Source organism: Lethenteron reissneri, chromosome 47 (genome assembly GCF_015708825.2).
Source record: "Lethenteron reissneri isolate LAM-NWPU_2019-01 chromosome 47, ASM1570882v1, whole genome shotgun sequence".
In the NCBI taxonomy this organism is placed as follows: domain Eukaryota; kingdom Metazoa; phylum Chordata; class Hyperoartia; order Petromyzontiformes; family Petromyzontidae; genus Lethenteron; species Lethenteron reissneri.
Genome location: NC_083825.1, coordinates 4,104,873 through 4,119,326, shown reverse-complemented (window position 1 = coordinate 4,119,326; position 14,454 = coordinate 4,104,873). Strand labels below are relative to the sequence as shown.

The 14,454-nt window shown below is 44.6% G+C and overlaps 1 protein-coding gene across 1 annotated transcript; it reads right to left on the bottom strand.

Moving 5' to 3' along the window:
• Positions 1–956: 956 nt before the first annotated feature.
• DCK (deoxycytidine kinase) lies at positions 957–13,783 on the bottom strand. Its single transcript, XM_061571182.1, has 7 exons — positions 13,536–13,783; positions 9,780–9,895; positions 9,067–9,260; positions 6,226–6,373; positions 3,575–3,690; positions 2,463–2,562; positions 957–1,560 (listed from the first exon to the last, which is right to left on the bottom strand). The coding sequence occupies exons 1-7, from the start codon at positions 13,627–13,629 to the stop codon at positions 1,534–1,536; spliced, it is 795 nt and encodes a 264-aa protein (XP_061427166.1). The 5' UTR covers positions 13,630–13,783; the 3' UTR covers positions 957–1,533.
• Between the last annotated feature and the right edge of the window lie 671 nt (positions 13,784–14,454).

Genomic DNA, 14,454 nt, shown 5'->3' with positions numbered 1-14,454 from the left:
GTCAGAGCAGACCAGGGTCCAGTTCACAAGCTCAATGGGCCACTATTAAAGCAAAAATTTCGGCACAAGGGAAATGAATTTACTTTGCAGGAAATTGCTATTCCCTGCATTTAGCGTTTCAAATATAAAGCCAATGTTCATGCCGATTATGGCACGTGATGTAAATCGAGGCAAAATAACCACGGTCACATAGAACACACGTAAATTGTTTTAATTGTCGCTCTTGACGTGTGAGAAAAATGTACACGCCTAAAATACCTGATAACATTTAAGGCCCACGGAACATGGACACACACCTCCTAATTCGTACTTCAAACATCTAGTGGAATGTTACTCTTGGTTCTTTCGGTAAAGTAGAAGAGAAATAATAAAAATAATATAAAACAATTAAACACGTGACTTTACCAAAAGAACAAAGAATATGAATCCCTGCAGTCACAAAAGCTTTAAATAATAATTTAGTGGAATGTTATTTAGCAGTTCAGACAGGTGTGGCAAATCATTTATTAGTTTGTATTTGAAAAAGTTTATTTGGTAAACATGAAAAGGTGGATGGCCATTGGTAACATGGGGACTATCATTCTTATCCACCCCAGCTGGACATGTGTGAAAGCGCTTTATAGCTCATTGCATTTCTCCACTATAAATATTCAGAAATTATCTGTTAAAGCTTTGAATTGTTTGGCAGAACTATTGAGTTTTTGTTTGCATGAACAAATTAATCTGTTAAGTCAAATGGTTGCATGATAGGTTTGTATGCTTTTATACTTTTTTTCGGTAAAGTCGCATAGGGAAAAAATTAAATAAATTAAATCACGTTTCAGAGGCAACACAAGCTTCCGTCTTCAGGTGGCACCGTCACAGCAAAATTACTGTGTCAAGTTTTGCTGTGACGATGCCACTTGAAGACGGAAGCTTGTGTTGCCTCTGAAACGTGATTTATTTTATTTTTTACCTACGTGACTTTACCAAAAAAACCAAGAGTATGGACCCTTGCAGTCACGAAAACTTCAAATCTAGAATTGTATGCTTTTGTCTTTTTAAAACCTTAACTTGCTGTGTATATTTTAGTTGACATCAGGTCACTGGATTGCTTTAATTCATTGCACAAGTCAGTTTTATTACATGGAGCCAACAAGATTCAATCACAAGCTGTCTTAAAACAAAGCAAAAACTCAGCCTTCCATTGTGTAAAGTTATAATTAGTTTATTTGATAAAAAATATACGATAAAAGATTTTTGTTTTTACATTTAAAATAACCGGTTGCACCTTTCGGGGCCCACTTTCAGCCACTTCATTCAAACATGTCGACCAAAAGGGAAATAAAAAGCATTGCATGTTAGGTGTCAACTTTGTACCTTGAATTGCAATGGACCACAAGAATTTGGCCAAACGCATGCACAAATGATGTATCGTAAAACCCCACAGGTTGAGTACTATTAAATATTGAAATTCAAGACTTAAGAGGCAGCAGCACACGTGTGCCCGTATAGCTGCCTTTCCAGATGAACCTTGCAGCAGCTGCGTTGTGGTCAGATGTCGTTCAGGAAAGATTTCACCTGTTACGTGAAAATAAGGGGGGGGAATTGGAAGTTAATTCAACAGCTATTACCCTGTTTTACGTTAGTTGTTTTTGTACACGCGCCGGATTACAGTGCTCAAATCTTAGTACGCGTAAGCCAATCGTACAAAATTAAATGGTTTTCCCTGACATTCGAGTGCACGTTGTTGCGTGTGTTTTTTAAGCATGTTTCTGCTCGCTGCAGTAAGAAAAAAGTGTAACCCACAGGGCAGCCTAGTTTGATCTAAGCTACGAAAACGTCATTATTTTAGCGACATAGTCGAAGAGTGGTTTTGCATTCAGACTGACCACAAACAATCCTGAACATGCCCAGTTTCGCCAAGATTTTGGAAGCTAGGCAAGGTTGAACTTGGTTAATACGTGGACCGAAGAGACTGTTCAGGAAATCAAGTTACGAAGTTTGGGTTGCGAGGCGGCCAGATTAGGGCAGCACAAAGGGACCGAATTTCTTTGCGGTCCTCTGGAGCATTACCCCCTTACATGTGTGTGGCTTTCTCCGTAGAAATAACGTGCAAAGCGATATGCCTCGCTTTGCATGCGACTGCAGTACATGAGATTAAGTCGTCGGCAGTTTAACCCCCTCCCCGCCTGCCGCCGTTCAGCATAGCTATTGGTGTTGTTCCTGAATACGATGGATGTTTCGTAGTTTAAATACAAGGACTTAAAAAGAACCGAAGAAAAAAAACGGTTATTTTATCCAGCTAGTAACGGTAATATACAGGTTGCTACAAAAAAGTGTTAACACTTATATGGGACTATCGATTTTAAGGGAAAAAGAACGGATAATATACTAACGTAACAAAAGTATGTGCATAGCTTTAAAAAGTCAGTCTCCACTTGTTTGCCATCATTTTCAACGCATGCACTAAAGTGACCAACCTGATCAATGAGATCTTCCTGCTTGGTGCGATTCGTCTTGAAGTCTTCTCCCACGTCGAGGACGAGGATAGGCATCGTCTTGAGGCAATCGAAGTCCACCCTGCAGCACAAAGATCCCCCGTATAACTTATTCACAGACTGTTAGGGGCAAGTGCTGTTAGCGAGCACCTATGAAGGCCGGCATTGTACCAAAGGGGTGGGTGGCCAGCACCACGCCCGACTGCCTTTGTCTCCCCAGTGGCGATGTTTTTTGTTACACACCGCACCAGGTACTCATTTGAGGCCGACTCGACTTAGGGGCGGAGCCCAATGACTGGTTTAGAAGAACGCCAATGGCATTGGCCGCAAGCGAGAAGCGCACTCTGGTTGCTGGGATTGTAGCGCAGCGCGCTAACCGGTACACTACTGCTCCCCGCACCCTGTAGCGCACAAAGACCTTACATTTCGATACGTAGAGACTGCAGCTAAGCGCCGTTTGCGAGCGGCTATTCAGCTTGGCGTAGGACGATGACAGGGTGGTGTGGCTGTGTAGAGTATTAAGTGTGTGCAGCGCCCTGAGAAGGATTGCTTAAGGGCAACTTTAACACATTCCTGCGGAGGGAGCTGGTAGGAACGTTGGGTTGCTCGGTCAATGGCCAGGGTCAACGGCGGCGTGGTGTATTCCGCAAATATGCCCGACTGTGAGGGCGGGCACAAGCCGGCGTGAGTAGGTTAAACGTTGAGTTTTATAAGGGCACCACGGGGTGACCAGCCCCTCCCCACCCTCCCCTCCCTGCACGACGGACACAATAATCCCCTGTGGGCTGGTGTAACCAGGAGGTTCCTACCAGATTTGAAGCTTTCATGACTGCAAGGATTCATATTCTTAGGTTTTTCGGTAAAGTCACGTAGGAAAAGAATTCAAATTAAGTAAAATAAAAATAAAAAATCACGATGTTTGGGAAACTTGTGTTACCTCCGAAACGTCGTGATTTTTTATTTTATATTAATTAAAAAATTTTACCTACGTGACTTTACCGAAAAACCTAAGAATATAGGTTCCTGCCAGTATAAATTCACTATTATTATCGTTGTGTCTGCGCGCGCACGCTCGGTGCGCTGTGCTCACTCACGGCATGTCGCGGTCGTGCAGCCAGCTCTCGTGCTTGTCGTGCAGCTTCTGCAGGTACTCCAGCTCGATGTCCTGCTCCTCTGAACGGCCACGGACGTGCAGCCGTTCCATGCAGCGCTGCAAAACAGCCCGCGCCGCCGTCAAACTTGCACGCGGTACGTTTAAAAAGCACAGCTATCGAGAGGCGAGGACTTTAAACGAGTCAATCGTTTGGAGAGCTTAAAACGTGAGCAAAGTTGGAAAGGTTTTTTAAAATATATGAACTTTTCAAAACCCTGGCAAAAAATGTGCAGCCTCCAGAGCTGCAGAGAACACGTGGCTTGCAGTACAGACACATGCACAGTCGTAGGGAGCATGGGTGGAAAAATCCCGATTTTCCCAGCGGCAGGCATCGGGTTTTTTCTTTAATACAATTAAACCCGATTTCGGGGAATTAAAACCTGGTTTAATGAATACGAAACTCTGATCCAAGGCTTAGGCTGCTTCCTCGTCGGTGCTGCTATCGTACTCGGGGGGGCCGTCGGGCACGGGGTAGTCGTAGAATGCGGCGGGCAGGTTGGTCTTGATGAACACGAGGAGCTTCTCCTCCACAATCGTGGGCGCCAGTGAGTTCCTTCGCTTGGAATGGATGAAGCCCATCGTTGAGAAGTTCCGCTCGGATGCCGCAATTAGAACCAATTAAACCGGATTTCTCCCAATCTCGGATGATTGAGTTTAATATAAAAAGACAATTAAACCCGATTGTAAAAAACCTGACTGTGCCACCCTTCACTATGGGGACCTCATTTGCCAGTAAAAATATGATAATTGGTTCTTTACCCTTCTATCTGGCAACAAAACTGACACCTTTTTGCAAGGAGTCATGTTTCCATAGACCGCAATACCTGCAGTCATAATACAAACAAAAGAACATAACTCTGATAATGTGCACTGTCCTTGAAGTTGATTGGTCCACACCCGAGACAGCTTTCCTTCGAGCCTAGTCTCATATGGGTTGGACCAGATGACGCCAAAAGGCGCACAACTCAAGGACAATGCACCATCAGAGTATGAGAGCTCGGGGCAAGCATCTACACTATGGGGACCTCATTTGCCAGTAAAAATATGATAATTGGTTCTTTACCCTTCTATCTGGCAACAAAACTGACACCTTTTTGCAAGGAGTCATGTTTGCATAGACCGCAATACCTGCAGTCATAATACAAACAAAAGAACATAACTCTGATAATGTGCACTGTCCTTGAAGTTGATTGGTCCACACCCGAGACAGCTTTCCTTCGAGCCTAGTCTCATATGGGTTGGACCAGATGACGCCAAAAGGCGCACAACTCAAGGACAATGCACCATCAGAGTATGAGAGCTAGGCTCGAAGGAAAGCTGTCTCGGGTGTGGACCAATCAACTTCAAGGACAGTGCACATTATCAGAGTTATGTTCTTTTGTTTGTATTATGACTGCAGGTATTGCGGTCTATGCAAACATGACTCCTTGCAAAAAGGTGTCAGTTTTGTTGCCAGATAGAAGGGTAAAGAACCAATTATCATATTTTTACTGGCAAATGAGGTCCCGATAGTGTAGATGCTTGCCCCGAGCTCTCAGACTCTGATGGTGCATTGTCCTTGAGTTGTGCGCCTTTTGGCGTCATCTGGTCCAACCCATATGAGACTAGGCTCGAAGGAAAGCTGTCTCGGGTGTGGACCAATCAACTTCAAGGACAGTGCACATTATCAGAGTTATGTTCTTTTGTTTGTATTATGACTGCAGGTATTGCGGTCTATGCAAACATGACTCCTTGCAAAAAGGTGTCAGTTTTGTTGCCAGATAGAAGGGTAAACAACCAATTATCATATTTTTACTGGCAAATGAGGTCCCCATAGTGTAGATGCTTGCCCCGAGCTCTCATACTCTGATGGTGCATTGTCCTTGAGTTGTGCGCCTTTTGGCGTCATCTGGTCCAACCCATATGAGACTAGGCTCGAAGGAAAGCTGTCTCGGGTGTGGACCAATCAACTTCAAGGACAGTGCACATTATCAGAGTTATGTTCTTTTGTTTGTATTATGACTGCAGGTATTGCGGTCTATGCAAACATGACTCCTTGCAAAAAGGAGTCAGTTTTGTTGCCAGATAGAAGGGTAAAGAACCAATTATGTGCCACCCTTGGTAGGGAGCCACGTTTTACTAGCTGCATGTAGCCCTGTCCGTATAGCAAAGTGTCTCTTTTGCATTATTTTACTGTCTTTGCTAAATGTGTACATCACCTCCTCTGACATGGATCTCAAAACATGGACATTAACAAAGAAACAAAAAAATGAACAATACGCCTAACTTCGTCAATTTCAGAAGCTAAGCAGTCGATTCTGGATAGTGCTTCAACGAACTACCACCACCACCATGCACAGATTGCTAAAGGGTGCGGGTCTATATGGTGAGCAACAAAGAGCGGTGCAGAGAAACCCATCGTTGCACCGTGCTTGTCCACACCCAACGTCGATGCTCCGTCACCGTCACCAACATTGCACCGACCGGTGCGGTGACTTGAGGTTTAAAGAACCTCAAACGGGCAGCAACCGGGTGCGGCCAGGCCCCTCGTCCAGCAGCGCATCGACAGAAAAACATAGACGCGCGCATCAACTACTGGCGCTATGGATTAACCTCGGGCGTCGCGCGCAGGTAGATGATTGCGTCGAGCTCGATCTTGGGACCGAACTCGCTGAGCAGCCAGCCGTGCCAGTCCTGGTAGATGGCCCACTCCGTCTCGTTGATGCAGCCCGCTTCGAAGAGGTTGGACGCGAACACGTACCTGCGAGAGCAATCGCGGGCACCACGCGTCCATCAGAAAAGCACAAAAGAATAAAGCGAGATGAGACGAGGAGCAATCAAAGAACCGCTTGAATGTATTTAAATTGATAATTGTTTTTTTTTAATCCTTTATATTAAGTTCGCGTGCTTGCTTGCTTAGGACCGTGCAAATCTTTCGGTCGTTTTTTAACCCACTTCCCGTGATCCAATCGAGCTGACATTTTCCACACAGACTTGTTGTGCCAGACAATTAATGTTCGTGAAACAAAAATTCCCAAAATTTTACACTTTTTAGGCAAAAAAAATGTATTTTACATATATTCAAATAGAACGCATTCATGGCTTTGGCTGAACATCACAGTGCAAGAGCCCAGAGCGTAACCCCTCCACAGGCCGTGGTGGAGTAGCGCAGTTAGTAGCGCCCTCGCTTCCCATGCCAAAGGTCGCGGGATCGATCCCCGCGTCCTCCACAGGCGAATATATTTTTAAATCCTTTATATTAAGTTCGCTTGCTTGCTTACGACCGTGCAAATCTTTCGCTCGTTTTTTAACCCACTTCCCGTGATCCAATCGAGCTGACATTTTGCACACAGACTCGTTGTGTGTGACAATTAATTTTCGTGAACAGTGTAAAATTTTTACACTGTTTAGGGAAAACTAATTAAATATTTAATTACCAATTGCTTAATACTGGCAGACAATCATCTGACCCATAGATTGCAGCCATCTCAAGCCAGAGGACGAGAGAACTCTAGCCGCCACGCATATAAAGGATTTAGAGTGAAAAACTGTTTTTACGGGTTTACTTGTTTACCCTTCTATCTGGCAACAAAACTGACACCTTTTTTACGAGGAGTCATGTTTGCATAGACCACAATGCCTGCAGTCATAATGCAAACAAAAACCACAACTCTGATAATGTATACACTGTCCTTGAAGTTGATTGGTCCACACCCGAAACAGCTTTCCTTAGAGCCTAGTCTCACATGGGTTGGACCAGGTTCTAAGGAAAGCTGTTTCGGGTGTGGACCAATCAACTTCAAGGACAGTGCATACATTATCAGAGTTGTGTTTTTTGTTTGAATTATGACTGCAGGTATTGTGGTCTATGCAAACATGACTCCTTGTAAAAAAAGGTGTCAGTTTTGTTGCCAGATAGAAGGGTAAAAAAAAACAATTATATTTTTTACTGGCAAATGAGGTTCCAATGGTGTATTTAAATTGTGTTGGAGCAATGGGTGGAGCAGAACGAAAGGTCCAGTGAATGATAAGAATGTAATAGTACTCTTAGGTTTTTTCGGTAAAGTCACGCGACTTTACCGAAAAAAACCTAAGAGTATGAATCCTTGCAGTCACGAAAGCTTCAAATCTAGAAAGAATGTAATAATGGTCTCCGATATCCTTTTTCCACTGACAAATTCGAGCCAAAGTCAGTGCAGGACCCTCACGGTACGGGTAGTTTTCCACCGGCTATTTGATGTGCAAAGCTGGAATCGAACCATGCTACGCCAGCTTCCAAGACATACGAATCTGGCTGGGGCCCAAGCAGAGCCAGGGGAGAATGACGTCAGTCACTACAACTCGAACATCGAAAGTGACAGCCACGTCGGTATACCATGAGAACGCATCGCCACGCCACCTCACAATATTTATCTTTCTGGACTTGTTCGTTGTGTCACATCAGCAGCATAGCTTGGTTTCTGTAGTGGGGAAAAACCTGGGGCATCCCGAGCCGCATTGGGCCGGCTCGGCATTGCTCAGGTGTGGCCAGTGGAGATGAGGTATTAGCTCATTACACCCCCAATATTTCCTCACAAACACGTGACCTAAAGGTGGATGCACACCTGACCGATCAGTTGCACAGCTTCGTTGCATGCAACCGAATCGCTTATACGTGGACGTCTCTGCAATCAGATGTGCAACCCACTACTTAAAAGTAGAGACATACTCTATGTTCAAGTTATTTTATTAGCCATTTGTAAGCGAGGTATTTCATTGCACGCACATTTGCAGACCAGGAATAGTTGTCGAGATCCCGGCGTAGGTGGGGCCAGACACCTAGAGCCACATCCACGTTGCTTAACTATTCGCCCAGATGTGGACAAAGCTGTTGCAGGCGATGATCAAGTTGCGAGGTTTTAAGAACAATTTGGTCGCACGACTGATAGCGCAGCTATGAACCTAGCTTTAATACAGCATCTATCAGGAGGAACAGACCTGTCAAGCAGCACCAGAGGGGACCCCTGACGCCTGCTGTACGTTTGGAGTTTGCATGTTCTCTCTCTCTGTGATCGTGGAGATTTTTCTCCGGGTTCTCGGGTTTTTCCCCTCCACATTTAGAACCAACACGCGTTCAGAGTATTTGGCTGCTTTACATTTCGACGTGACGAGCCACTTCGTTGAGCTATCATTTTGCAATCGCCAGGCCGCTTCTGAAAAAAGCTATAGAAGCTCAGTGGGCCTTACCTGGTCAAATAAAAATAAATAAACAAACAAATAAATAAATATATAGTCGACAGTGGTTGTAAGTTTCGATTTAAAGCTTTCGTGACTGCAGGGATTCATCTTCTTGGTTCTTTAGGTAAAGTCACGTAGAATGGAAATAAAAAAAATATTAAAGAAATGTTTCATTGTTATTATTTCCATTCTACGTGACTTTACCGAAAGAACCAGGAAAAGTGGTTGTAAGCTTACCTGTCGCTGTACACGGAGCGTTCAAAGAACTGCACGGGCGCGTCCGCCTGGTCGAGCTTGGCGGGCGGCACGCGCAGCTGGGCACGGATACGGCTGAGGCAGGCGTACGTCTGGAAGGTGTAGGCCCAGCGGCTTGGCTTGTCGTACATCATCTGCAGCAGGTTGCCCCCGCTCTTTTGCGAGGACGACAGCTCCTGCGAGCGGAAAGACGAGCGCACACGCAACGACAGGACGGTCAAACGTGTGGCCCTTCGGTAAGATTGGGCTCTTGCTCGTGTATATGCACACGAGCGAGTAGTGGGGAGCGGTGGCGTCGCGGTTAGCACGCTGCGCTATGAACCTGGCGACCCAAGCTAGATTCCCGCTCACGGAAAATACCATTGACGATTATCTGTACCGGTCCTGAACCTCCCCTAGGTCGACTCAGTCTTAAATGAGTACCTGGTGCGGTGTGTAAACATCACCGCTGGGGAGATAAAGCCGGCCCGGCGTGGTGCTGGCCCCTCGCGTGCCGTGCCGGCCTTGATAGGTGCCCGCTAACAGCACTTGCCCCAACAGTCTGTTCAGGCTATACGGGGGATCTTTTTTTAAAGCATGCATACGTGCGTGTGCGTACGTGCATGTAGCACAAAGTGCACATAGCCTGGCACAAGCTCCGTGGTGTCAGTCACCGCCACTTAGTGGCGAATGGCGGTTGTTGTTGTTGCGCAAACCTCAGAGTCATCGTGGTCCGTCTGCACGTTGCACCAGCGCGCGATTGGCTCGGGCACCACCTCCCATGCCTCCTGCGCCTTCTGCAGGATCCGCACGAATGTAGACTTCCCTGCCGCTGGTGCACACGACAGGGAGTGGAGGCCGTTAGCGTTCATCAACATAAGCCAGGATCTATCCACTGCTGGACCATCCTTCAAAGTCTAGCGATGTAACAATCCATCTAGCTCTTACACATAAACCCATCTCATCTGTCGCTCCCAGATGGATGTCTTTGTATGTTTTGGACAATTCAAGTTCGTGGGTCTCTATACAAATCTGAGGATAGTTCAGTATTGCTCTGTAAGTCTATGGGTCTCTACATAATTATTTATCACGATGTATTTTTCTATCATAAACTCCGAGCATAATTAATGCCAGTTAAGACGCCGTCTTTTAGGACTCGTCTCATTACGTTATTATTAGTTTAACACCAAGGCTTTCACGACCAATATTATCCACAAGAGGTTTTTGGGTTACATCGCATAAATACAAATGCATCGTTAAACCCGCCACCACCCGACACAGCCAAGAAGTAAAAGTTTGTCACGTAAAACAAAACATGCCAATTCGTTACTAGTTCAGCACACCGGTGCGTTGGAGAGTAAGCCCACAACATTTACAATTCAAGTACGACGTTTCGCTGGTAATTACAACCAGCCTCCATCAGGCGACAACTCAAAAAACTATTTTGGATACATTATTTTCTTATTGTGCAAGAACGGTCTCTAGGACGGTTATTAAACGGGGACTGTCCTTTGCACGAGGACCGATCATGAAGTATGCATTGGCCTGCTGTACTTGGGACCGGTTCATTAAATAAAACACATTCCTGCGGAGGGAGCTGGTAGGAACGTTGGGCTGCTCGGTCAATGGCCAGGGTCAACGGCGGCGTGTTGTATTCCACAAATATGCCCGACTGTGAGGGCGGGCACAAGCCGGCATGAGTAGGTTAAACGTTGAGTTTTATAAGGGCACCACGAGGTGACCAGCCCCTCCCTGCACGACGGACACAATAATCCCCTGTGGGCTGGTGTAACCAGGAGGTTCCTACCAGTACTAGACACTATCCTAGAGATTGATTGATCATCAAATGAGCAGTCCTCTATAACCACCCTTTACTAATTAACAAAACAAGCAACATCTCCTTCATGTACAAGCAGCAGTGTCACAACAGACCGAAGAGTCATATTCCACAGAACCCAATGTTGCAACAACAAAAATAGATTTTACTTCCAGAAGTCCTTGTGATTGATTGGGAAGTGTAAATAACTTTTTATTTCCCATGTAGACACACATTGAATGAGACACTTGCCCGCTTATCTATGTGGAGAGAGATAGACATATGAAGGAAACGTAGTCTTGTCTTATAATATTGTTAATGTGCGTTGAATTCATTGTTTGGATATTCAATTGGTCTAGGCAATTGATTGCCAAAAAAGGAATTGGACCTTGATGCCAGTATCAAAGTATATATTTTTAAAATTAGGTTTTACCCTTTTTTGGCAATAAAGCAGGTGTTAAGATGTTCAAACACCAAATAGAAACCTTTCGCAAGGGATTCAGTCTGCATTAACCACACGTACACTTTCTCTGAATATGCAAAAAAAACACATGCTCTGATAAAACATGCGTTGTCTTTGAAACTGATTGGTCTACACCTCGACAGCGGCTTCGTCTCACCAGTGTCAGACCAGAGAGAACGCCAAAAGGCGGACAGTACCAAGACAATGCCACTATCAACGCATTTGTGTTCTTGGTTCTTTCGGTAAAGTCACGTAAAGGGAAATAATAAAACATAATAAAATAATTCTCACGACGTTTCGGCCACAACGCAAGCAGCCGTCCTCAGGTGAAGACCAGGTCTGTCGGGGAGACTTAATTAATTTATGTTTAATTTTTATTATTTTATTACTTCCCTTCTACGTGACTTTAGCCGAAAGAACCAAGAAGATGAATCCCTGCAGTCACGAAAGCTTTAAATCGAAATGTAACGCATTTGTGGTGAGCAGCTTTTCGTCAATATCAGACAGTGACTGGGCCATGAAGACGCCGCTGTCTTTGGTGCAGATCAATCAGTTCCAAAGACACAAGTGCGTGCGGGTAATTGCAGACTTCATTCCTTAAAATGTTTTTATCGATTTACCGTTTTAACATCTTAAACACCTCCTGTTGTATTGACAGAAAAGGGTAAAACCCTATTTTTGTTTTGCTTTTTCATCATAAAAAGGGCATTGTTATTGTTATGCAATTCGGGTTGAAAATCGCGCCACCGCCACGCCGAGCAAAGCGCGCCAAAGGCAAAAAGACGCGGGCAAATGTCTCGCTGCCGAAGGCAATCAATGACAATGACAATGAAGTGACAACCACCACCACCTCGAGCGATTAAGCGAAGCATACACCGCCGCCACTCCACGTTCAAAACTTACAGGGCGATGTTTAAACGACCTACACACAAATCGAAATTGCGCGTCGTTAACCATCATCCGTCTCCCCCCCCCCCCACTCTCTGGCCGGAGTGTTGTGATAGACGGTATCGAGCTATAGCGTTTCGTTCGACGAATGCGCGATGTTTAATGCGTCTTACTCCGATGGTTTATTTAATAGATCGATAACTAAAATAGTGGAAGTACTGTGCATATCCCCGCGCCCCATGCGACGGCGTCGTTGTTATAAGAACAGAGTCGTCATAGATTTAACAACACTCACCCGTACATTTCTACGAATGGAGTTCCAGATTAGGTGGATACGATGATTATTGCAATATTTTTTAATCGAGTAAATATTTAATTGTTCCCCCCCCGGGAATCGATTCACCACCACCTCCATCTCTTTGGTTTAAACCGATTGCTCCCGATACTGAATTAACCACAGCGGGTATCGAACTTAGATACATTATAAACACACTGGTATATTATCGTACTAATATGCTACACGAACAATAACCATGTTTAATTTGTTTTAGATCGTTTATATTATGAAGTAATCTCACATCCCCATCCATCACTACCGCCAATTTCAGCTTCAAAACCATTTCGGTTGCAATACAACACATAGCGTTGATACTATATACAGTATAACCCTGTTTATTAACTACCAATAGGGGATTATAAACACAAGGAATACACAACGGTGCCTTTGTTTAAATGAGTTTAATTTTGAATTAAATCTATTTTAAAATCGATTTTGTTGTTGTTGGGAAATTCGTGTTTGGCGCCAAAACTCAACGTCACGTGCCGCCTCACCCGGTGACTTTCGCTTTTATAACTAAAAAAAATAACAAATATTAAATATAGACAAACATTAGACGCTTTAATTGGATCATATCAGTCACACGACATAGCTTCCCTCCCTGTCAGAATAACAATTATTACATTTAAAAAATAAAAACGAACCCTGACCTCCGATGGTCGGCCGAGTGTAATCATTACAAGGCAGTGGTTAACAATATGCGGTACATTTGAAACGTACATTTTTAACCGGCTGCGTGAACAATTAATTACAATAGTAAAGATGGAAATGTAATTCTTATTGATCATTTAATCAGCCGAATTAATGGAACGCGTCAGGCAACACATCCAGCAAATCCGCTGGCGTTGCGGTCGATTGCTGTTGTACACACACATCGGGGGAGATGTAAGAACGGCTGTGAAAGGCCTTAATCCAGCAGTGGATTGACCATGGCTAAACGATGATGAAGATGCGTAAAATAAACTCACCGATGTTGCCTTCAATAGACACGCGCTTAACCCGCTTTTCAAAGCTGTCATTCAGCGAGGGGCTGATGCACATTCTTTTCGGCGGCGTGGCCATGGTATATAACACTACTGAGTTGGTAGATTTCACCGAATAAAGCGATTGTCGACTACCTTTCGTTTAAAAACGAATTATGTGAATGAAACGAAGCCGAGATGAGAGGAGCGACAACTCTAAACGCCGGTCTTGTGGTCGCCGAATGCCCAGCGATCGTCTGTGAGGCCTTATATAGCACGCGGGCCACGCAGGCCACGCCCACGAAAGCGCTGATTGGCTAGAGGAAGTGCAGCCCCCGCGCGCTGATTGGATGAACTTGGTGAGGCTTTCCCCGCCTCCTGTTAAATATTCAGCCCTCTTAGAGAGACCCATGGGCACGAAACGTCGGGCTTTGTTCGAAGTGCAGTGTAGTTATTTTCATTTATTATTATTTTATTATTACTTCTATTTATTTTATTTTTTATTTTGTTATTTTTATTATTTTATTTTTTATTATTATTTTTACCTACGTGACTTTACCGAAAGAACCTAAGTGTATTGAACTTGTATTAATCCTTGCAGTCACGAAAGCTTCAAATCTATAATGTAGTGTGGCTCTTATCATTTTACTGCAGCCATGCACCCCCTTTGGTTCTCAATCGTTCTATATAAAAAGTATAATTTTAATAAGTACATCATCCAGCATTGGCTTGACCGTGGGTGTTGTTGTGGATGAATCAGACTACATAATCTACAAACTGTATCTACCTCCGTGACTTTACCACGTCTCTGCTATGTCCTTTACCCTCCACCCACGTGTGCCGGGAAACCTAAGAAACCCACCGGTAGGGGCGGGGGGGAGCGCAGAGGGGGAGGAGCCTCGCGCCCCCCGACCCCTCCCCCCCT

What these genes read in the sequence shown, in the direction of transcription:
- DCK (XM_061571182.1), bottom strand. Translation starts at nt 13,629, where the DNA reads ATGGCCACGCCGCCGAAAAGAATGTGCATCAGCCCCTCGCTGAATGAC. An exon ending in CGGACCACGATGACTCTGAG is followed by an intron (nt 9,261 to 9,779) that starts GTTTGCGCAACA and finishes TTCCGCTCGCAG; the next exon opens with GAGCTGTCGTCCTCGCAAAA. An exon ending in AGGAAGATCTCATTGATCAG is followed by an intron (nt 1,561 to 2,462) that starts GTTGGTCACTTT and finishes TTCACGTAACAG; the next exon opens with GTGAAATCTTTCCTGAACGA.